Source organism: Nilaparvata lugens, chromosome 6 (genome assembly GCF_014356525.2).
Source record: "Nilaparvata lugens isolate BPH chromosome 6, ASM1435652v1, whole genome shotgun sequence".
In the NCBI taxonomy this organism is placed as follows: Eukaryota; Metazoa; Arthropoda; class Insecta; order Hemiptera; family Delphacidae; genus Nilaparvata; species Nilaparvata lugens.
In genome coordinates, this window is record NC_052509.1 from 52137654 (window position 1) to 52161155 (window position 23502).

Genomic DNA, 23502 nt, shown 5'->3' on the forward strand with positions numbered 1-23502 from the left:
TCTTCAATGATGGAATGACCCCATTGTTGTCATGTTGCGGAAAATCTACATCTATCATGGCTTCGTGTCGTCTGCAAATCAGATAGCTTTTTGAATGCCGAGGCAAACGTGGATCGCATCCACAAGGACATACAGTGAATGTTGAGGCATGTGTACATACGATTGTTCGCGCGAATCTGTACGGACGTGTGTACAAGGCTTAACTCCAAAACAGCTGAAATACTGAACACTGTACAACATGCAGTGAGCTGACAGTAGGAAAGTGATCAACTCCCAAAAACACGATACTTATTATAGTTATATGGATTTTAGACTGATAGGAGCCAAATTTTTACGTAACCTATTCCACACAATTAATTTTCTACGAACTATTGTTTACAAATTGAAGTAATTTAGGTACCGGTATGTAAGTTACTGATTTTTAATTTGTTTGACTTTGTTTATAGCCTATTTTTTTGTTAAATATTTGAATTATGAACTTTCAATCTATTGAGTAAACTTATTAGATTTTGTAAAATGTTTTATGTTATATATTTATAACTTGTAAAAAAAGGTTTTTGACTATTTTAAAGTAATTTTTAGATTAGTGAGGGGGTTGGATAGTTTGCTAAAAGAACTAGCCCAAGGTAAGTTCTGAGGCTACCCCACTGTGACATATTAATTATGTTTAAAGTTCAAGTATTGAACAAGATCTTAGGTTGGAGTAAAAACTTTCAAAGAAATTTTACACAATTTATTCAATTTGAGTTGTCTAACTCTTAATGATTTGTATAAATTCCCGTTCCGTACGTACCTGCCTAGTGATTTTTTTTTTAATTTCTGTCATTTTCAAGTCTTGCCATTCAGGACAGGTTGTAGCCTCGGTTTTCTTTGAAGCATAAACATTTTTTATTTGAACAATATTCTAGGTGGCTATGTTTGAAGAATAAAATAAAATCATCAACTGGAAATGACTGCAGATTGACACTGTAGCTCTTTTCATGTGGCTCTGCAGTTCAACTATCACTCTCAGACTATAAACTTCCACCATTGTACATTCTTCATTATTAGGTTACTAATTTTGTCCTCTCTTAATAAATAATTAGGAAAATGAAGAAGTCTTGTCAAAGCCTACAAGACCTCGCATACTGCAACTCATGAATTCTACATTCTGCTAAATATTTTCAAAGCTCGCATGGGATAGCATGTTAGCTTTCGTCAGTCTTGAATAGAGCAGGTCTAGGCTATATTCTCATTCTGGTGTTGTAGTGGTAGGCCACTAGGCCTACAGCTGGCTTCTCTCATGGAAAATGTGAAACACTCGATTAAGCTATAAGAACACTAGTGAGCTATACATACATTTTCTGACTGCAGTATTCTCAAATGTTTGAATATAGGCAATACACTGTCAGGTATTGGGATAAAACATTTTTTAGCGTAAGACATTTATGTCATATTTTGAAGATTTCACACTGTTATAAGTGCACGTCAGGGGTTGATATGTACTGTATTGCCATCATCCTTCTCAGTTGGATCATTTCATTCTCTTTCCTCAGCCTCCTACATTGCCGCGGGGTAGTATTTATAACTGGAAAAGACCATAATATTCTAAAACTAAGTAGCTGGTAGGTGCATGAAACTGCTTCTTTGTCAAGAAAGTCACACTGGCCAGTCAATTACACAACATGCTAATATTCCGCTCCCACAGTTGAGCAGTAAAGTCCACCATTAAACCCAAAAGCTTGACGTCTGCCTCACAATGAGATTTCAGAAAACTCGCACAGTCAATATAATTTTCATGAGCTCTGATTGGACTGTTCCCACTCAGAACAGCCTAGAGTATAAATAATCCAATTTGAACTCATAGGAATAATAATTTCACTATAAAGATCACTTTCACTGGTGTGTTGCAATCCAGCTTTTAGGTGTACATCAGCTTCTGTGCTTCCTCTCAATCAAGCAAGGCTTCTTTGATTCTAAACCACTGGCTAACCTTTTTCACTAGTAGAGCATCAGTTGTTGTCCTCATCTTGGGCTATCAGGATTATGTCATCCGCAATAATGTATTTCTGTCCATATTGAGGTCATCGACATAGATAATTCAGAACAAGGGGCCAAGAATTGGTCCCTGTGGTACTCCATAGATCTTCTCTTTGCCTGCGACACCATTCTTGCATTCCATTGAAAAGGAATCCTCAAAGTTACTCAGGGGCACTCCACAAATTTCATATCTTCACAGAATTATTTTAGAAATATTTCGTGAGAGATTCAGTCAAAAGCCTTGGTGAGATTGCAGATATTCTGAGCTCACCAGAAACTGAGTGTTTCTCCCTCGGCTAAACTCACTCAAATACCCCGAAAGTTGGGTACCGGTATAAATACATTACTAAAAAAAATCAAATATTACTGATTCCATAAGTTTTGCAAACATCGGAAATTGGTTGGCATTATTGAAACGAAGTACTATAGTGTACCCCAATTTTGCTGTTTTCATGTTTGATTCGACTATGCTAACCCAATATAAACTTTTATTACTATTGAAAAATGATGTATCAATCTGACTTCATGCATACCACCCAGGAATAATGTAATAATGAAGAGAAACATCAACATTCAGCAAGATATTAATGTTAATATTTGCTACTAGAGTTTATAATCAATCGTTGTGTTAATTTTATTCACCATTTTGACTGGATGGTCTTGTAATGTTGTTTGGTCTGTGTGCTAGTATTAATTCATCTAATAAATAATCTTTTTTGTTTGCCAGTGTTCGGATATGGCTGGCAATTATGTAGTGCCAGCCCCAAGGCTATTATCGCACAGCAATTACCTCCAGCATGACCATTCATTAGACCCATGGGTTTCCAAAATACAGGCAATGTTTGATTCTTGTAAGTGAATTGTCATTTCTTGTGTTTTTGTGGGTACCTATTTTCCAAGCTTGTGTTGAACTTGAAGATATCATCATATATGCAAGTGCACTTTTGGAGTGCTCAAAACTTCGAGAACGTGATTTCAGTTGGATATAACTGGAATATGTTAGTTTGTAGATAGCAACTTCTATTTCATAGTAATTATATCCAATTGAGTTGGAAAAATGAGCTCTTCAAATATCAAAATCGATAAGAAGACGGTGGATTTCATATTATTTGAAGGCCGATCGTATTGGCAACCGTGCCAATCTCTATAGAAAGAATTGTTTAAGTATAGGATATAGGACAGAATTTTATCAAATTCCAAATATGAAATGAACTTGAGGAAAATTGAACTTATTCTGCCTTTGAATAATAAAATAGTTGAATACAATAATGGTTTCAGAATTATACTAGCTAGAACTTCATATTGAGAATAGCTTGCAAATAGCTAAAGTAAAATTATTATCTTAGTATTTAGTAAAAATAGGTACATATTATCGTTGATAAATAGAAGTTTTCTGGCTGAATCCAGACAATGTGACTGCTTTTTGAATTTCAGCGAAAAATCGAATCAACTACTCAAGTTACTGCTTTAATTTATTGAATGTTCCAAGAACCCGTATTATTATGTTCTATATTTGATGGCATGCTTTTTCAATTTCAGGGAAGAAATCAAATCATTTATCTAGCTTATTGTTTCAATTTTTCGAAAGCTCTCAGAACCCGTATTATTCGGCTCTATATTTGATGGCATTTTCACCAGATCTGAAATTGGCAAAGCCCACTACTCTGGCATTCATCGGTAAGTAAAAGTTCCGCTCTAGTGCCATCGGTATTTTAAGTTCACTAATTAGAAATATAAGAATGTTTTAATAATTTGAACATCACCAATTTGACATTCGTGAGGTCCCAATGCTTCAGAACTTACTGGCGAACTATCAATTTGGATTGACAACGTATTTATTACTCTGGTTGGTACCCTTCCTAACTTTTTTGTAACTTTTAAAACCTTAACTAGAGTATTTTTCAGACCCTATCCATACTACAATGTACTGGATGATAGAGTTTATATGGTAGAAATTGAGTTATATTCTGCCTCTGATGTTCTTCATATAAATAAAAAAACAGTATTAAGAAAAATACTTAAATTCTTAACAACAATTTCGTTTATCGAATGAATAATGTGTTATTTCATCTTAATATGGAGAAACTCCACAATATCTCTGTTCAGCTGTGCTTCTTGTGGAGAAGATTGTTTTAATTTTCGGGACAAAATATTTCAAATTAATATCTATTTTATAGTTTTGAGTATTAAGTAGATGGAATTTTGTCATCAATTCGGATCTTAATCTTTCTAAATTCAAAATTAATAATTGTTTCAAGTGTTTGTGTTTTGTTTCAATTTGGAAATTAGTGAAGAATTGGAAAGTCGCACATAACATTTATTTGGACAATTTATTTTATGAAATTGGGATGAAAAGACGTTTTGGACTGTAGTCTGTTTCTTTGTCCTTAAGTTGATTGTAAATGATAAATAAATAGTGTAAAAAATGTTATTACAAATCGACATTGAAATTCACCTTACGAATTTGCGCTTACAAATTGTAGTTATTATAATCATTATTTACAACGGGTTATATTATTATTATTATTATTATAACAGGGATATTGTGTATTTTTCTTCAAGTACAAATATTCGTTGTGAAATCCAATTTGTTGATCGAAAGCAGAGAAAACGAAAATGATTTTGAACATCAAATTATGGAGAATGCTCTCTCACATTTTGAACTGTTGCACCTTAACGCCAGAGTTTAAATGTTCCTTGATTCTTTAGAATCAATAATTGAAAAGTATTTCACCTCTCATTCAAAATTGGGTATGTTGTTTCCAAATAAGATAGAACGAATTATTTATCAGCAGACATAATAGTCCAGTGGCAGAATTAAACTCTGGGTCTGGAAATTTGGGATCTATTCATTTCCAATTTCAATGATGATCATCTTCATATTCTAGACAAAGTAATGAAATTATATGTCTTACAATATCTTCTTGAGGCTGTGCAAAGGCTAAAAATAAACTTTCTACTGTTGATATTTTCGAAGGTTTTCAGTTTGTATACAATCAAGCTGTCAAAATGAAAACGTTTCTCAGGAGAACATTTTTTTTCGTTCATTACATTTTCAGATATGAGCGCCTAAAGTTTGAATTTTTGGGATAGAACATTTCAAATCCGGTAAGAGATAAATCCATGAGATTTAGAGGATAAATTCTTCATGGATTTATGATTGAATAAACAATTATTTCCTGGAAATATCAATTTTTGAGAAAGTTATTCAATTTACCAAAAATAACTCAACAAATAGTTATTTTTGGTCATTTTTAGTAAATTAAATAACTTTCTCAAAAATTTGTATTTTCAGGAAATGTTTGTATCAATGCAAAAATGTTAGTAATCTACAATACCATGAAGAATTATCCTCTAAATTTCATGGATTTATCTCTTACCGAATTTGAAATGTTCTGTCCTAAAAATTTGAACTTTTGGCGCTTTCAAAAAGTAGTGATCGGAGAAAAATGTTTTCCTGAGAAAGCTTTTTCATTTTGATAGTATACAAATCGAAAAACTCTGAAAAATATCACCAGTAGAAAGTTTATTTTTAGCCTTTGCACAGCCTCAATCACTTTTACTTTCGTTCCCGTGTAGTTTTACTATGTCATATAGATCGTTGCCATATGTTATATAAATCGTCGCTGTATAATACCAGTGAGTTCGCTGCCTGTTATTCAAAATTCACTCATTGTTGAACTGAATATTTGATATTCCTAGAATGTATGCTCATTATTTTTGCAGCTATAGAAGAGTTCAGTAGGTGGCTGAATGTTTCTCACGGTCGACCAGATCCACAACTGTTGAACCCTCATCTGAAGAGGTTCGCATTCGTACATGTCACAAGTCAGAAGAACTTGGCACTGATTAAGTTGGTTTTTAAGCTTTACAAACTAATTGACAATAAGGACGATTTTGTACCTGACATCAAGGACATGCTTAGGAAAAAGATGTACAAAGAAGTAAGTAGACATTGCATTTTTGTGAGTAGTATCTTGTTCATTGTGGATATTTTGTATGAATTTCGAGTGAATAAATTTCATTTGATTTGAATATTTATCATAAACCAACATAACGTAGAAAGGAGATTCGTATCAATTTATTTTGAATGTAAAATTTGAGTTCCTAAGTTTCCTCTGCTATCAATATCGTGTGTTTTTATAATTGATGAAAAAATATTTGCAATCGCGTAGGTCTTCAGGGAAGCTGATAATTACCATAATTTTTTGTTTTTATTTTGATAATTTGTTTGAAATATTTCTGCTCATACTGATATTCAATGTTATGTTATAGCCTTTTATACAGCAAGTAAAATATAATTATCTTATTATTTATTGGTTTAAAAATTACGATCCGAAAGGTTTAGTATTCAGCGTGTAGGCTACTCAATAAATTACTTTAATTTTGTAATGTTATTGAAATTCTTTTGTATGTTTCTTAATTCGGTGTATGATCTTGCATTTATTAGTTGTTGATTTTAGTCTGAATACTCATTCAACCGTTATTCGGATAGCCCTGGCGGACTAATTCAATTTCAATAATTTGAGACATGAATAATGTCCTTGTTTTCAAATTTGTGATTTCTAATCTTTCACCATTCCAATTTACAGGCATCCCAAGTTGTTATGTTGTTGGAGCTCCAAGATAATTTTGCTGTTGAAGATTTTTTAGTACCACTAGTTTTTCAAGATGTTATAGGTATTGTTGAAGACTATATGGATGCTACTCCTAACGTTAGGACAGCTTTAATAGGATATTTGGACGGCATAGTTGTATCTGATAACCCATCTAATGACCGAACCACCATTATCCAGTGAGTATAAATTCAAAATTATCATACATCAATATTTTATTTCTTTAGTTAGAAAAATGTCTATAGTTTATCCCTGATGATTATCTGGCTCCTATCAAAGAATACAACTGTGGTTAAACACTACTAGCCGGCAGGCTCGCTTCTCTCGCCTTATCCGTCTTGCCTGGAGGCTCCGCCCCTTGTCACCCGGCTGAATCAGACAATAATGAGACCAGTCGCTTTGCTCGCCTGCATTTCTCATTTGAGCTTGCTTTCTTCGAAAAAAACTGAAAACGCAAATTTTGGGTGTATGTTTGGCTTTACTTCAAAGCCTTTCCAATACAACAATGCTACAGCTGAGATTAACCTATTTGCCAAATTTGAACATTTTCTGTCAATGATTCTCAACACCCCTTCAATTTTACACCTTAGCGGAGCCTTTTTACGAAATTTTGGATTTTTTCAACCCGTTCTTAGTGCGCCCCTAGAATGTCAACTGAATATACAGGCCAAATTTTTACGTATTTGGTCCTGTAGATTTTTAGTTCTGTTCATGGTGAATGAATGGATCAGTGCCATTTCGATATTATACAATACTAGCTTGCCCGGCGAACTTCGTACCGCCAAAAAGTCAATGTATCTCATGTCACACTTGACTTTATTTGGTGAATCATGAAATTTATCTGACAAATCAATATTTTCATTTACATCTCAATACGGAATTCCTATGATTGTGCTTAGTCATTCAGCATTTATTATTCCGAAAACATATTCTTCTCAATCAATTGGTAGTCAATTAATCTCAATTAGGCGGAGCCATGAGCTATGTTAGAGTAGTTTATTAATTATTTAAAGTGATGTGTCAATGTTTGTTTAAATTAGTAAGTTATTCGGGAGTAATCAGTGTAGTGAAAATTTCAAAATAACCTAGTGATGGATTTATAAATCGATCGATTGTTAGTGCCATTGTATTTTCTAGCTCATGTTAAACACCCTTGATTGGCCGAGTCCCCAATTGTTCATTTGAAGTAGAGAATTGAGTAAAGTTCACGCTACCATCGTAAACAGTTAGATTTCCAGACGAACAGTTAGCAAAATTTTAAAGATAGTTTTCTCGACTTATAGAATATGCAATAGCATGTTAACGATTATTCGTTGTTGAAATTTCTAGTAGACTAGTTCAGTCAATAAAATTTAAATAGAATGCAGAAGTTTGTTATTAATAGAGTCCCATGACTCGCCCTTTAGTATTTTAGAGATCTCTCTTTCTACCCCTCATCTGGGGCGGTTACAGTTAAATGACTCTTTAAAATTAGAAATATATCATTCTCCTTCACTTTTTGAATTTGAAAGAAATGGTCAGATTATTTTTATTTATCTATACATTGATATAACAACAATATAATTGGGCGAGAATCAACAGGATTGACCCAAAACTGTTTCACTCCCGAGATTTTTATAACAGTCTAAAACTGAGGTTAAGTTGTAATGCTGTACTATCTTCACGTGTAGTTGTTGGAAACGTCTAATTGAACATTTTCCTTATAGCAATCTTGATATACCTGATGTAAAGTACGAGAAGCTTCACTATAAACCATTGAGCAAGTTCATGGTTAGACTTATGAAAAAGTACAACCTGCCATCGACCTGTTGCCCCAACCTCACAAACAAGAAAAGTAGGGGCGCCTTGCAGTTCATCATCACCAGAAAATATAGAGACAAGAGCATTGGTATGTATTCAATTCCTTAGACCCGCTTTGTGCATTACTTATCAGCCTACCCTCTTATTTTTGTTATGCTCTTCTAGGTTCATTCATAAAGTTAATCGTGAGTATTCTCAGACTGGAACCTTCAAATAGTTCTGGAACTAATCAAGTTAGTTGTTGTTCTTGATTTTGTTATACATTATTGTTCTGAATGTAGCACGACCAAATTTCAGAGGGTGTCTTAAATCAAATCATTTTTAATAATTGAATTTGATAATCCAATTATTTTTAAAGTTGTAAATCAAGGTTGAAAAATTCATGATGAAGTTTTCTCGTTACTCTTATCACCGATTAATAAAGTCAATTGTCTAATCTGAATCGACCACCATTTTTCTTCGTTTTCATATCAACTTCCTGGTATTTTGCTACTAAAATTTATCATTTTCTGCAACGTTTAGAAAGATTATGAATAAAATATTAATCATGGTTTTTTAAACAATTTAATGAGATCTTATTCATTCAAATCAAATACCGGGTCCGGCATAAAAACCTGACAATTTTTGACCGATAATAATCAAAGTATGCTCCTTACAATTGAAACATGTAATATATATCAAATTAATGAACAAATTTTGCAATTTACAGTAAATTACATAGATCACTCACAAAGTTTTTCTATTTGAAGATTATGTCATCCAAATTTTTTCCGTTACTTTTCACGCACTCAATCAATCTAATTCTAAAATTTGCCATTGCTCACTCAATCATCACTTGTGGAAATACTTCAATTTCTCGTTGAATGACTTCCTCTAGTTTTGTGGATTATTGGCTGCCCAATAACGCTATTTTTTATTCATAAATCCCGACAAATGGAAATACCTTGTCACTTGGAAGAATAATGGCATCCTGGTGGACATTTTCGAGAATGATCTCGTAAGCGACTTTGCGATGTGCCCCCGATGAGTTGTTGCACTAACATTATTTTATACGGATGGAATTTTAGGTCGGAATGAAGAATTCGTCGTACACTTCGATCAGAAATGGCTAGTGCAATAGCATGATTCCTGCTGAACGTCATGGAAACCGTGTAAAAAACAGCTACTCTTACCGTTTTAGTTTTTTCAGGCGTTCTTACAGTCCGTTTTCGTCCTGTTGAGTTTGTTTATAAAGCAGACGACGTGTTCCTAGAATTCTTTACCCATAACAATATCGTATTCCTACTTGGAGCAGGCGCGTTTTAAATTGAAATGTCTGGGAAATAAACGCTGTGTTAAAATAACTGAGCTTCTTTTAAAATAAGCTTCAACCACAAACGCTCGATTTTCACTTGACCACAACATACTGGCTACTAAAATGGCATGAATAGACTTGTCGATGTACTACATTCCCCCCTTTTCAATGACAGTGGTGTCAACACAACAATTAGGTACTACAAAATCGTCAGATTAATATGCCGGTCCCTATATTACTTAAGTTACTGTTGCTGGTGAGATGTTGTGATATCTGTCCATAATGAAAACACCGTTGTTGTCAAAAATATCACTTATTTATTGTAAAAATCACAAACATGTTTCAACACCAATGGCGTCATCTTCAAAACTTTGAAATTGTAGGTTAGGATAAACAATAGGGTTGTAAAAAGGAAGTTGGAGACAAATTAATTATAAGAACCTGCATAATTAATATAGCTTAAGCTTAAGAACCTTATAATTAATTTATCTCCAACTTCTTTTTACTTTCCTTGCCCTATTACCATAGGTAAGGAAAGTATTGCTTTCCAAAAAAAATTGAGGTACCCCAATTTCTAAATTTCTATACGTTTTAAGGTACCCTGCGTCCAAAAAAGTGGTTTTTGGGTATTGGTCTGTGTGTGTGTGTGTGTGTATGAGTGTATGTGCGTCTGTGTACACGATATCTCATCTCCCAATTAACGGAATTACATAAAATTCGGAACTTAAGATCCTTACAATATAAGGATCCGACACGAACAATTTCGATTTAATGCAATTCAAGATGGCGGCTAAAATGGCGAAAATTTTGTCGAAAACAGGGTTTTTCGCGATTTTCTCGAAAACGGCTCCAACGATTTTGATCAAATTTATACCTTGAATAGTCATTGATAAGCTCTATCAACTGCCACAAGTCCCATAACTGTAAAAATTTCACGAGCTCCGCCCCATCTATGCAAAGTTTGATTTTAGATTCCCAATTATCAGGCTTCAGATAAAATTTAAACAACAAATTTTAAGTGGAAATTTTGAGCATGAAAATCTCTACAATTAATGTTCAGTAAGATCTTCACCTAAAATTTAAAATAAGCTTGAAATTTGAGAAAATGTGATTATTCAATTGCAAACTATTGGCAACTGTTGATTCTATTAAATCATTCACTATGAAGAGATAGCAGATCTCGTGTGTATGCAGCGTTATTGTCTTGTCATCAGCTGGCTTAGATCTATTAATAGTAGACTCTTTAGATGCGCGTGAACACTAGCCTAACGTCGGGAGATCAATTTTCATAACGGCAAGGAAAGTTGTGTGAGTGCGCCACACCACAGATTATTTTCAAACATATTGTCTATCCTAACCTACAATTTCAAAGTTTTGAATTTCTCTCACTGAAAATGACACCATTGTGTTAAATCATGTTTGTAATTTTTACAATAAGTAAGTGCTATTTTTGACAACAATCCAGTGTTTTTATTCAATAATATATTGGTTAATTATGATATTATTGAATAGATACTCTCAGTCCCATCTTCGCCTAGAAAATAATATTTCCAGTTCATGAATCTGCAAATTATTTTTGTATTGATTATTGTAGATGCATCAATTGGGTTTTAACAGGCAATGAAAGCTGGCGTGAAATGATATTGGAAACGGTGGGAAACGACAAAGAGCTGCATATAGAGTTGATACAATCTCTGTGCACCGTCGACGATCTGAAAGAGGCCATGCATTGGGCTCAATACTTCAGTATACCATTCGAGGAACTACCCGACTATTTAAAGAGATCTATTGACGAAAAGAACGGAAAGTTAGTACAACAGCATTCTTGTTAAAACTACGTTATAGATAAATTCAAAATTTGTTTATTTGCAGAAACCCTTGAGGACATCAAGGGCATTACACAAGTCAAGAATACAAAATCAACAAAAAAATATTAAACATACAAGCAACAGAGGCTCACTATCAACTAATAAGAAATTCAAATAATCAATAACAGTCTCAATACATTAAACACATTACAGGTGGTAACTACAGTAAATTTATGATGATTGTCATGGAAAATATTCATAGAACACACACTTTCATGGTCAGGGTTTTGGATAGATAGAGTTTTTGGAAGTGATAATGAAAGATGTAATCAAAGTGTAGGTTGGTTCCAAACTATTGGTAGGAGAGTAACCTGAATAACAGTGTATTTAACTTCAAGTACGTAAATGACAGTGAAGGCTTTAACCTTTTAGTTGTAAATCCAAAAAAGAAGCTCCCAACTGGGTTTCTAGCTTTTTCCTGGGTCCTTGGGACTCAGGGTCACGACTAGACAGTTCAACTAATAAATAGATTAATATTCTCGCCTGTGTATCATTAGTGACCTTTTTCATTATTGTGTAACAAATTTCTCATAATGTATGTTCAAATGACACTGATGTGAAAACATTGGTAGATCAAATACTAAGGCAATCCTTGTGCTATTCTTTCATCCAAATTTAGGTGGTGACAGAGTCCAAAAAGTAGGTTAGGCTATGTTTCTTCTACTTGTCCACTTTTCAGTGCAAACACTTGAAAAAATACAATGATGAATTTAGATAGATAAAATAAGTTGAATAACGAAATCACACTCAAATTATGTATCATATTTTTTTAATTTTAGTTATCTAGAATTACTAGAACCATTTTATTTCATACTAAAATCAAATAATTTGTATTGACCAAAAACAAAGCATTATAAACAACATACAATATCTATCCAAAATTGTAGATAAAAGTTACGTGTTTAAAACATAAAGTAAGCTTCAAAACTAATAGACATTGAAAAAAACAGTTTCTTTTAAACAACTTACAATATCCATCCAAAACTTCAGATTTTACAATAATTAACGTGTTGAGAAAAAGTAGAGTAAGCCTACAGATGGAAATTAATGAGAGATTGCATTTCCAAATGCGAAATAATTACATGATAAATTAAGCAGTAGTCTGGGGCGATTTATAGCAATTAGTTTGGATTTTCGTCTAATAATGATTATTAGTAAAGTAAGCTTTAAAACTAATAGCTTACTTACTTACTTACTGCCATGGCCATACATATCTAAGTAGATATTTAGCCGCACCAACAAAGCCCTTCCACCTCTCTCGATTCTCCGCGTCCTCCTCGGTTACTTCAATCCTCTCCATATCCTCCTCCCTTCTATCCAACTTCCATGTCTCAGCACCGTAGAGCAATGAAAAAAACTACTAAATCTAATAACTACATTGAAAAATACAGTTTCTGGTACAATAAAACTGTGATTACTAGTGATGAATAGTAGGTCTACTGTTGATTCTATATAATAAAACTATCAAGTAAGCGTATAGATGAATGTATGATAATATATTTGTTTGTTTTTGAAGATTGTTGGATGGCAGCGACGAATCCAACCAAAATGTCGAAGAGGAGGATTGGGAAAAGGACACTCTTGTGAGCACCCAGCATTACGAGTTACCACTGTCATCTGACAACATTGTCATGATAGATACACTTGAGAAACTGGAGCAGTTGAGTGAGTTTGGGTTGAGCGATGACCTGACAACGGTTGGATTGGATGCCGAATGGAAGCCGGCGTTCTCGCACAACCCTTCAGTCCTGTCGCTGCTGCAAATCGCCACCAAGGATCGAGTTTTCCTAATCGATATTTTATCTATCGACAAGAGCAGCAGTGTTTGGCATCGGTTCGGCTCAGCCTTGTTCGCCAATCAGAATATTCTCAAGTTGGGTAAGTTGGAGGTTTGAACTTATTTCAGTAAAATTTGTTTTTGTTGCAAATATGTTTTCTATTTTCATCGCAAATATTTAATTTAGAGTAGTGTATTCTCGGAGTTTCAAGACTTTATTTTAGTAGAAATAAAACGTTTTTCGGGTGTAAATTTCAAACAAAAATTCTATATTTGGATTGTTTTTATGTGATGAATTACAATTTGAAGCAATTTTGGACATTTGTAATGATGAAGATGATTTTGAAAATGTTTTTTTTTGAAAATTGAGTTTCAACCTTCTTTAACCTCAAAATTGTTCCAGCAATCAGATTTTTAACTTAATTATGTGTGACGCTAGTTCGCCTCCATGGGTAACGCTAAATGGACCAGAAAATAATGGCGGTCAGACAAACTTATGTTCTCCTGACCGAAAACTACACAACATCTCAAAGAATTTGGAAATATACAGTGTATATCTAGGCATTTGAGACTCATGAGCTATATATTTGTTGTGTATCTGCCATACGCTAAATAAATAAATAAATTCAGTAGAATTCGATTTTGTTGCAAATATGTTTTCTATTTTCATCACAAATATTTAATTTAGAGTCGTGTATTCTCGGAGTTCGAGAATTACTGGCTATCTGTAATACTGCTTTGATCGGATACTGTAACATTGGCAGGAAAATAAGAAAGTAAGAAAGTTGCTTGTAAATGTTTCTGTAATCGACTGCTCTATGTACGAGGAAAGAGTTCTGAATAGATGAATAGAATGAAGAAAACCTAATATTAAAGTAAATATAAATTTAAACTAAAGTGAAGATGAATAGTAATGATTGATTGATTTCATTCTCCTTTGCCAGGTCTGAAGATACCCATGACAAACAGCAAATCACAGAAATACATTGCGAAAACGAATCACATAGATAATGAGAGAATAAAAATTTAAAAAATAATATTACTTAATTTTTTTTTTGTAGTAGAATTATTGTTTTTAAAATTGAGCGAGAGACTAATACAAAAAATAACTTTTATAACATTTATGATAATCTAGAGGCGAAAATGAGATATCACTAATATGATCATCTCTAAAATGAATATCATCACTAATTAGAATGCTTAAAACAAAAGTAAATTATGGTAGCAATGATGAAGTGATGATAGTAAAAATTGTATGGTACTATAGTATTGAATCGTATGTATCTATGTACTCAATCGATTTATCTTGTAGTAGCTATAGTGAGGTCCACGTTATAATGGCAGTGTACGATTGACAATACTGTTGCTGTCCTTTTCTATCATACAACAAAACAGATAGCGCTATCTCTCTCTAGCATTGCAATGTTGTCTGTTTGCCAGAATATTTTATTTTTACTTTTGACAGTGACTGTACAAAGGTAGACAAACAATTCTCAGCCGCCATTTTTTTTTTCAAAATACTCCAGTACACAAGTCGTATAATTGATTTAAAATGTATTTTTGAAACAAATAATTTTAGACATTACCGTATGAGAAACACAAATTAAAATACCTGAATTGACATTTTAAAAGTTGATAACTAACCATCCTAGACTTCATCCATGTTTTAGTTAGCCTACACGTATAGGTTAGACCTACTCGTACCGGTATAAATAATATTGAAAGGTAATTTCAGAATTATTTCCATTGAAATTACTTATTTTAAATAAGATTTCTATTTTTCTATTATTTTAAAAATAAATTGGAATAGAATGCCTACCAAATAACTTAATTTCTGTTGTTTTGAAATTCAGATTATCACAGCTTTTTAAATTAGCTGCCATTTCAGGTTTGTATAAAAATAAAATCTGATCCCAGTTATGTAAGCAAATTTTTGAATCAAATTATGAAAAAAATATATTCTTGATTAATTTGACATTAAATTGATTATTTTATCAAGGAAATGATAATTATTATTAGATCAAATTTAATGGGATGAATTTTACACTCAGTGGCAAAATGGAGAGACTTGGCAAAGTTTTTCTCCTATCTTTCTTCACTGCCATTATAACGTGGACCTCACTATATCACAATTTATTCAAGCAGTTTGATCATACTACTACTTATTATTATTATTAATATCGGGGCACCGAGCTTTGCTCGTTATTTATTTATTGATAAACAGAACACCATTCTCTAGAATGATCGTATTTATATTTCACAGCTGGCTGTATGTCACTTATGAATTTCGGGGATGCTATCTTTTGATTTTTCACATACTCACTCGCTCACTCACTTTTTTACTATCCACAGCTGTTTCAGCCAAGGATGAATTATCCTTTTAATGTCGTTCAGCGAGTTTTCCCAAGGATGAGACCTAGTGCAATCGAATTTTTATATCATAAACCTAATTATATGTTCCATATTTCGTGAAAATCGTTAGAGCCGTTTTCGAGATCCGTTGTACATAAATATCCAGATATAAATAAACATAAATAACCAAGATTTAAAAATACAGAAATTGCTCGCTTAATATAATAGGATAGGATTCTATTACAATTAAGTACAATCATAAAAGGCTCACGCCCAATACTATTCTCATTTAAAATTTTACAACACAGTCCAAAAATATAGGTTATTAAGAGTCACATTTGGAATTGAACCTTTATCAAAGCAATCTGACTATTTGAATGTAACCAGGCTGTACTGTCTTCATAGTTTGAAATATGTAATTAACACCTTCCCTACTAATGAGAAACCATCTTAGTGTCCCTGGTTTCTGTAATTGTATTTGTAACATCACCTCTTCTAAGTTATTCGATCTCAACGCCAACTTTAATTTACTATAACCTTAAAACAATAAAATTCAAACATTTATCTAATGTTAACAGGTTTCAGCTTCGAGAGTGACATCCATATGTTGAAGGAAAACATCAAAGTTTTCGAAAACCTTAAAATGACTGGTCTGGGATTCCTAGACTTGGCTTCGCTGTGGAATACGCTTACCAAAGATTGGTCAATCAATCTACCTTATGCAGGTAAGAAGCAATATTAATTCCAACCTCGAACATTCTCCAACAAATATCTTATTTTGTTTTAGATGTTACCTAGTGCAGGTTGCACAACAGCAGGTTAAATTTTAATCGTGATTAATTCCACGAGAACAAATGAGATAAGCTGTCTTTTCAAAATCGCCTTCTCTGATTGGTTCTCGTGGAATTAATCACGGTTAAAATTTAACCGGCTGTTGTGCAACCGAGCCCTAGTCTTTTAAATTGTATTACAAGATAATGCATTCGCTTTCTCTTCTAAAAAAAATACAATGCATTTCTATTTCACAAATTGATTTTCCGCAATTATTAGTACGCTATGCCATAACTTGTCAAAGGGTAATTTGGGAGATTTGATTGTTTTTTGTCTTTTGTTGCAGTGCCAACATCTTCAACCAAGAATGCAGCCAGCTTGTCCCATCTGGTGCATCTTTGTTGTGGATATCCCCTCGATAAGGCTGATCAATTCTCCAATTGGGAGAAAAGACCTTTGAGAGATTCTCAAAAAAAGTATGCAGGTACATATCTTTAACTTGTCAACCTCGCCTCTTCTGAACATGATAAGTCATTTTTTATTCACTTACATCATTTATTTATTGAAAATGTATCACATGAAAATAATACTTCAACTCAGAGGTTTACAGCATAACGCCAAAAAGTTCATTTAGTATTAAAGCTATTTAGTGGCTCAAAAGTATGATACATAGTTGATTATTCAAATTAATAATAATAATACTGAGGGTGATGCCCACATAAGCTTGTGCGTGGGTAATGAGTAATAAGGATGATGATGAGAGATGACGACTACTTTTTAGGTTGTCGGGACCGACGTCTTATCGTCTCCTCCGAAAGACGGGGTGGCCGTATCTATGTGATTGTGCTGTGGTAAAAAACTAACTAATCAATTAAATTGATAATAACTATTATTGTGCTTCATTTTTTTGACATTGGTAATAGTCCGACTTTTGAAAATATCTGTTTAATCTTATAATAAACCTTGGACCGAAAGGAGATTTAATTTGTGGACTTATTGATAAAAATAATCATCAGTTCACTCATTTGCTGGATTAAATGTATTACTGTACTGGATTTACTTCATTTATACTGTACTGGATTTACTTTATTCATACTGTAAAAATAAAATTACCTTTACTATTTTCATCTATAATATGGTTAGTTTGAAATCAATTAAATTCAAAATAAATAATATGTAATTTCAGTTTTGATCTCTGGTAAAGATAATCTTTATTTTTCAGCCAGTGACGCTTACTGTCTCCTCTTAGTATATGACACATTAAAGGAATGCAGTCTTCGGCAAAAAATACCCTTTGACGATGTCTGTGATGAATTGATGACTAAAGTTACCGTCAAAAAGACTGTGAATAAGAAGAAGACCAAGCATCATGTAAGCTGAGTCTCTTTACAATCTAGGCTATATGGAAAAAATCAATCATTGATACTCACATTTCTCCAAGGGTACGAACAAAACGGTCAGGTCAATATTTTTAACTTTCAGTGTAGGTCGCGATCATGATCGACCTCCACGTAAAGATGCGTACAGACTTGAGACATGCAAATGCTTTTATCATTATCAACCGATTAGAGGAATGATCGAAAAGAAATCTGCTCCGCGACCTACTCGTTTTGTTCGCACCCTTTTTGAATTGAATTCATATAAACACTAGACTTTTCTATGTAACACACATTAACTAGTATCCTTTTGTTTTTATTAAATCATTTTGTTTTCTATATAACACGTTAACTAGTGTCCTTTTGGTTTTTATCCTTTTTTATATAACACACATTAACTAGTATCCTTTTGTTTCTATTTCCAAAGGTACATAGTTTTTATTTTTCAAATTTCAGTTATATTTTATTCCCCAAAACTGTATTATAATCATGAAAAATCTTATAGAATTCTAAAATTCTTCATAAAATGTTACTGCAGCACCTTCCAGCTACCATGAATTGATTTTATCAGGTACGGTTGTTTTCTGCGCTCTTTTGAGCATTATTTTCTACACAACCATAAAAAAGGAAAAAACAAGATTTTTGAAAAATAAGGTGCAACTCATATCTTATTTTGTAAATAAGGTTTACTTGTTTTGTAAAAATAGAGTGTTTTCTTATTGAAAAAAATTGCATGTTTGCCTGTAAAGTCGGTATACGGGCGAAAGTTTACGTGACAACGACTTTGAGTGGTACAATAATTTTAATGTGAATATTCATTCGTATAGTAGGAAGAAGGATGAAATAATAACTAACAATGAGAGTGAGTGAGAGGCACGCGTCCCTTCCACTCGGGCATGGTTAGCCCGCGCCCACCTAAGAGCGAGAGAGACAACCATTGACTTGACATTTTGAATTAGTGGCGCAGTCGCAGGAGATTGCTTGCGGCGCCTGCGCAGGTTGACTGCTCCGTTTCACTCTCTCTCCAGGTGAATGCTTCGGGTTGCTGGGCTTGCTGCTGCGAGCGTTGCTCGCCACTGCTCCTATTCGTGCTCTTTCCAGACGACCGTGAACCGAAACGAACGCTCTCACTCGCGCTCATTGTGAGCGCATAACGTGGGAACGTAACGCAGTTTCTTGAAGTGTCTCCCGGCAAACCAATTATAAGACGTTGTCACGTCAATAATAAGGTATAACAAGATGTTTACTAAAAAAAATCTATTCAATCTTGCTAGAAAATTTATTTATTTGCTGGAAATAACCTACATGAATATTCAAATTACGTAAGAAGTAAATAATTAATTGGCAAGATTTTTGGCTTCAGATACTGTTTATGGTGAGATGTAGTAATATTTATCCATAATGAAACACTTGAATGTTGTTTGAAAATATCAGGAATTTATTGAAAAATTACGTGCATGTTTCAACACCTATGATGACATCAGAGATGAAACCATAGGTGTCGAAACATGTGTGTAATTTTTAAATAAATTTGTGATATTTTTGGACAACATTATAGTGTTTCATTAAAATTAACAAAATGCTTGAAAGAATTTTGAAAAAGTTTCGATGGAAAAATCCATTTGTTTGCTGGAAATAACCTACATTATGATGCAAATATTGTACTCCACCTAGGGAGTACAATACCTTGTAGTTGGTGGTGGAGCTTGCGTGTCCCAATGACCCAAAGAGCTATGCCGGCGGTAGTTTAACTACTGGTAGGGCCTCCCAAGCCGGACAGGTCGATGGATAGGGGCCAGACGAAAAAGTACTCCAAAGCAGCTACGTCAGGCCTAGCAAGTCGGTAGTGAAGATACAAATCGCTTTCAGAACAAATAACAAGCCTCGGAACCGGACTGGATTAACGGATAAAAATATTGGAAACGCCAAACAAAAGAATGGATTACGGAATACTTTGAACGACTTGAGAATAGGTACACTGAATATTCTAACATTGACAGGTAAACTGGAGGAGCTAACGGACATGATGAAAGAGAGAGGACTTTCAGTTTTGGGATTGAGCGAGACAAAGTGGAGAGGACAAGGTGAGAAAACTTTGAGAGGTGGCGGAAAAATATTCTGGAGTGGTAATGAGAGAGGCAGAAGGAATGGAGTCGCAGTAATGGTCGAGAAGAGTATGCTGGTATATTTAGAGGATGTGCAATATGTATCGGATAGAACAATAATTATCTCTTTCAAGTTCAAAACAAAAAGGCTGAAAATACTACAAGTTTATGCTCCACAAGTAGGATGTACCGACGACGAAAAAGAGAGATTTGAAGAAGAGTTGGAAAGTAATTTGCACAACGTCGGAGTAGTGATGGGAGATTTCAATGCGCATGTGGGTAGTAGCAGGGCAGGTTATGAAGAGGTTATAGGATGTTTCAGTTATGGTACACGGAATGAGGAAGGAGAAAAACTTCTTGATATATGCCAAAGGAACGGCATGAGAGTTGCAAACACTTGGTACAAGAAAAGAGAAAGCCATATGATAACTAGGTATAGCTGGGATGGAAGAAATAAGAGTGTAGTTGACTATTTCCTAGTGGACCGGGAATGGGGGAGAAATTTAACAAATGTTAAAGTGATACCAAGTGTGAGCATGGATGGCGACCACAGATTGCTTGTGGCACAGTGGAAATGCAACGAAATGGAAAGACCAAAACAGCAGAAAAGACAATGCAACGAAATTCAGGAAACATAAGGGAATGGAAGTTGAAGGACAGGGATAGAGCTGAAGAATACAGACGGTTGATAGCAATAGAAATGCCCAGGAGTGAGAATGGAGAAGTGGAGGAGGAGTGGATGCAATTCAACGAGCTTTGGTAAATACAGCGGAGAAAGTATGTGGCAGGACATCCGGGAAAATTAAAGATAAGGAAACGGTATGGTGGAATGCACGTACGATTGAGGCTGTCAAAAATAAGAATACAGCCTGGAGAAAATGGTGGAGAACCAAGACAGAGGAGGACAGAGATGCATATAATAATGAAAAGAGAAAGTGTAAAAAAGTTATTGAGAAGAAAAAGAAAATGCATGGGAAGGATTTGTAAATAAATTGAGAGATGACGTGAAAGGAAATAGTAAAATGTTTTATAGGATAATGAAAAATAAGAAGAAGAAGAAGAATGAGATGCCACAAAGAATGGAAGGAGAAGACGGGAGAATTGTAGAGAAGCCTGAGGAAATAAAACTGTTATGGGAAGAATATTTCAGGAAACTTCTAAATGGACAAGATGAAGACAACAACGAGGGAGAAATAGAGGAAGAAGGAAACAACCAGTGGGAGACAAACCAGGGTAATATCAGCTGGAAGGAAATGGAAGATGCAATTCAGAGAATGACCAGTGGAAAGGCACCCGGACCTGATGAACTATCAGTCGACATGATTAGGGCAGCTGGACCGATTGGAATACAATGGTTTTACCGAGTTCTGAAATGCATCTGGAAAAACAAAGTAATCCCAGAGGACTGGAAGAAAGGAGAAATAATTCCCTTGTTTAAAAAAGGAAGTAAGAAGAATTGTAAAAATTATAGGGGAATCACCTTGATGAGCCACTGTGCGAAAATCTTCGAAAGAATATTACTAAACAGAATCAGCCCAAAAATCGAGCTTGAACAAAGTGAGGAACAATATGGTTTTCGACCAGGCCGCAGTACAGTAGATCTTATATTCTCCATAAGACAACTGATGGAAAAGAGCTGGGAATATAATAAGAAGATTGTGATGCTATTTATAGACATAGAGAAAGCGTATGATTCAGTGGATAGGCAAGGTTTGTGGCAGGAAATGGAAAATTTTGGGATTGAGAAAGAACATATTGGCATAATAAAGGAGATGTATAGGGGATATAAGTGCAGAGTAAGAACACAAAGTGGTTGTACAGACGAGTTTGAAGTAAGGAATGGGCTAAAACAGGGAAGTATTCTATCACCAGCCTTGTTCAATGTAGTTATGGAAGGAATGAATAGACAAGTGAGAGAGGAAGTAGGAGAAAGGGATAAGAAAATGATATTTGCGGATGATATGATGATTTGGGGAGAAACAGTTGAGGATGTACAGATGCAGTTGGATGCTTGGAGCAGGGTTATGGAGAATATGGTCTGAAAATAAGCAGGGAAAAGAGTGAAGTAATGGTTTTTGGAAGGGATGACAATTTTGCCGGAGATATCAGATTGAATGGAGAACCCCTGAAAAATGTTGGAAGTTTCAGGTACTTGGGCAGTGAAATTGCAGATGACGGGAGAATAAACCACGAGATAACTAGAAGATTGCAAAAGGGGGGGGAATTTCTACCAAACAGTGAAACATTTGATTCGGGATGGAAAAGTACCAGAAAAGGCAAAGATTATGATGTACAAGATGTATTACGTACCCATCATATTATACGGAGCCGAGACATGGACGATGACGGAAAGAGAGTGGAGTCGAATACAGGCAGGAGTAATGAGGTTCCTCAGGGCAATAAAGGGGAAGACACGAAGAGACAGAGTTAGAAATGAGGATATAAGAAGAGATTTGAACATGGGGAGTATAAGGGAAAAGGTTGAAAGTATGAGACTACGCTGGTTTGGGCACATGAAGAGAATGAGAGAGGATCGGCTGCCAAGGAGAATGGAGGAGATGAGGATTGAAGGGAGGAGACCAAGAGGACGACCGCGACGACGATGGACAGACTCAGTGGCCAACGAAGTGGAGAAGAGAGGACACCGATGGCGGCAGGTGGAGGACGAGCGATGGTGGGAGGACCGAACAAGATGGAGAGGCATTGTAAACACCCAGACCCGGCACTAGCTGGAACGCGACCCGGATATGTATGTATGTATGTATGATGCAAATAATTTAAAAAGTAAATAATGAATGATAATGGAAAGTAATATTCTCAGAATTAAATTTGTTTATTTTCTTTTTTTATCTGTCCCTTTATTGAAAATTGTATTATGTTGAAAATTTTTGTATTGTGTGAAGGAGGCAAAAGAGTTTCTACCTGTTGTCTCCATGAATATATAGATTGATTAATTGGTATAAGATAGAAATAGAATTGATTGAATGAGGTTTGGTGTGATGCTAGGTGGAAAAGCAGATGCCTCCGAAGCCGAACAGTGAGCCAGTGGGTGTTGGGTGGATGTACGCGATGTGCGTCTCCCACCTGGAAGGCCTTGGCAAGAAGCTGAGGATGTTGGGCATTGACACGGACATCATCCCTCCCGGTCAGATCTACGAGGAATCCCTGCATCTGGCTCGCTCTGAGAATCGCATTGTCCTAGCCTCTGGATCCCTTTTCAATCGGGTAAAAAACCTAAATCATAAAACCCAATCAAACCTTAATCAGTCCAACTAATATAATAAAATACTTGAGAGACGTTTGAAAATATTGTTGAACTAATTAATGTAAACTTCTTTTGAAGCATAGAGCTTGTTCACATGACATCGATTTACGCTCGGTTGTCGCGCGGTTGGCAAATCGCTCGATTTGCCAGCAACGTACACATGCCAGCGATTCATGATCGGTTTGCCCTCGGTTAAGACTGTGCAAAGGCTGAAATTAAACTTTCTACTGGTGATATTTTTCAAAGTTTTTCGATTTGT

At 34.6% G+C, this 23502-nt stretch overlaps 1 protein-coding gene across 4 annotated transcripts in view; it reads left to right on the forward strand.

Moving 5' to 3' along the window:
* The window catches only part of LOC111064338 (exonuclease mut-7 homolog), a 34992-nt gene that overhangs the window by 1364 nt on the left and 10126 nt on the right, over positions 1-23502 (forward strand). The window contains exons 1-12 of one of the 4 annotated variants that reach the window (XM_039431202.1): positions 226-406; positions 2747-2870; positions 3559-3696; positions 5746-5963; positions 6612-6814; positions 8342-8523; positions 11347-11536; positions 13114-13475; positions 16305-16451; positions 16844-16981; positions 17720-17868; positions 22985-23203. In XM_039431202.1, coding sequence (XP_039287136.1) covers positions 2756-2870; positions 3559-3696; positions 5746-5963; positions 6612-6814; positions 8342-8523; positions 11347-11536; positions 13114-13475; positions 16305-16451; positions 16844-16981; positions 17720-17868; positions 22985-23203 — 2061 coding nt within the window. In that variant the 5' untranslated portion in view covers positions 226-406; positions 2747-2755. Of the gene's footprint in view, positions 1-225; positions 407-2746; positions 2871-3558; positions 3697-5745; positions 5964-6611; positions 6815-8341; positions 8524-11346; positions 11537-13113; positions 13476-16304; positions 16452-16843; positions 16982-17719; positions 17869-22984; positions 23204-23502 lie in introns of those variants that run through there. The other 3 variants (XM_039431204.1, XM_039431203.1, XM_039431201.1) reach the window with 3 other exon arrangements.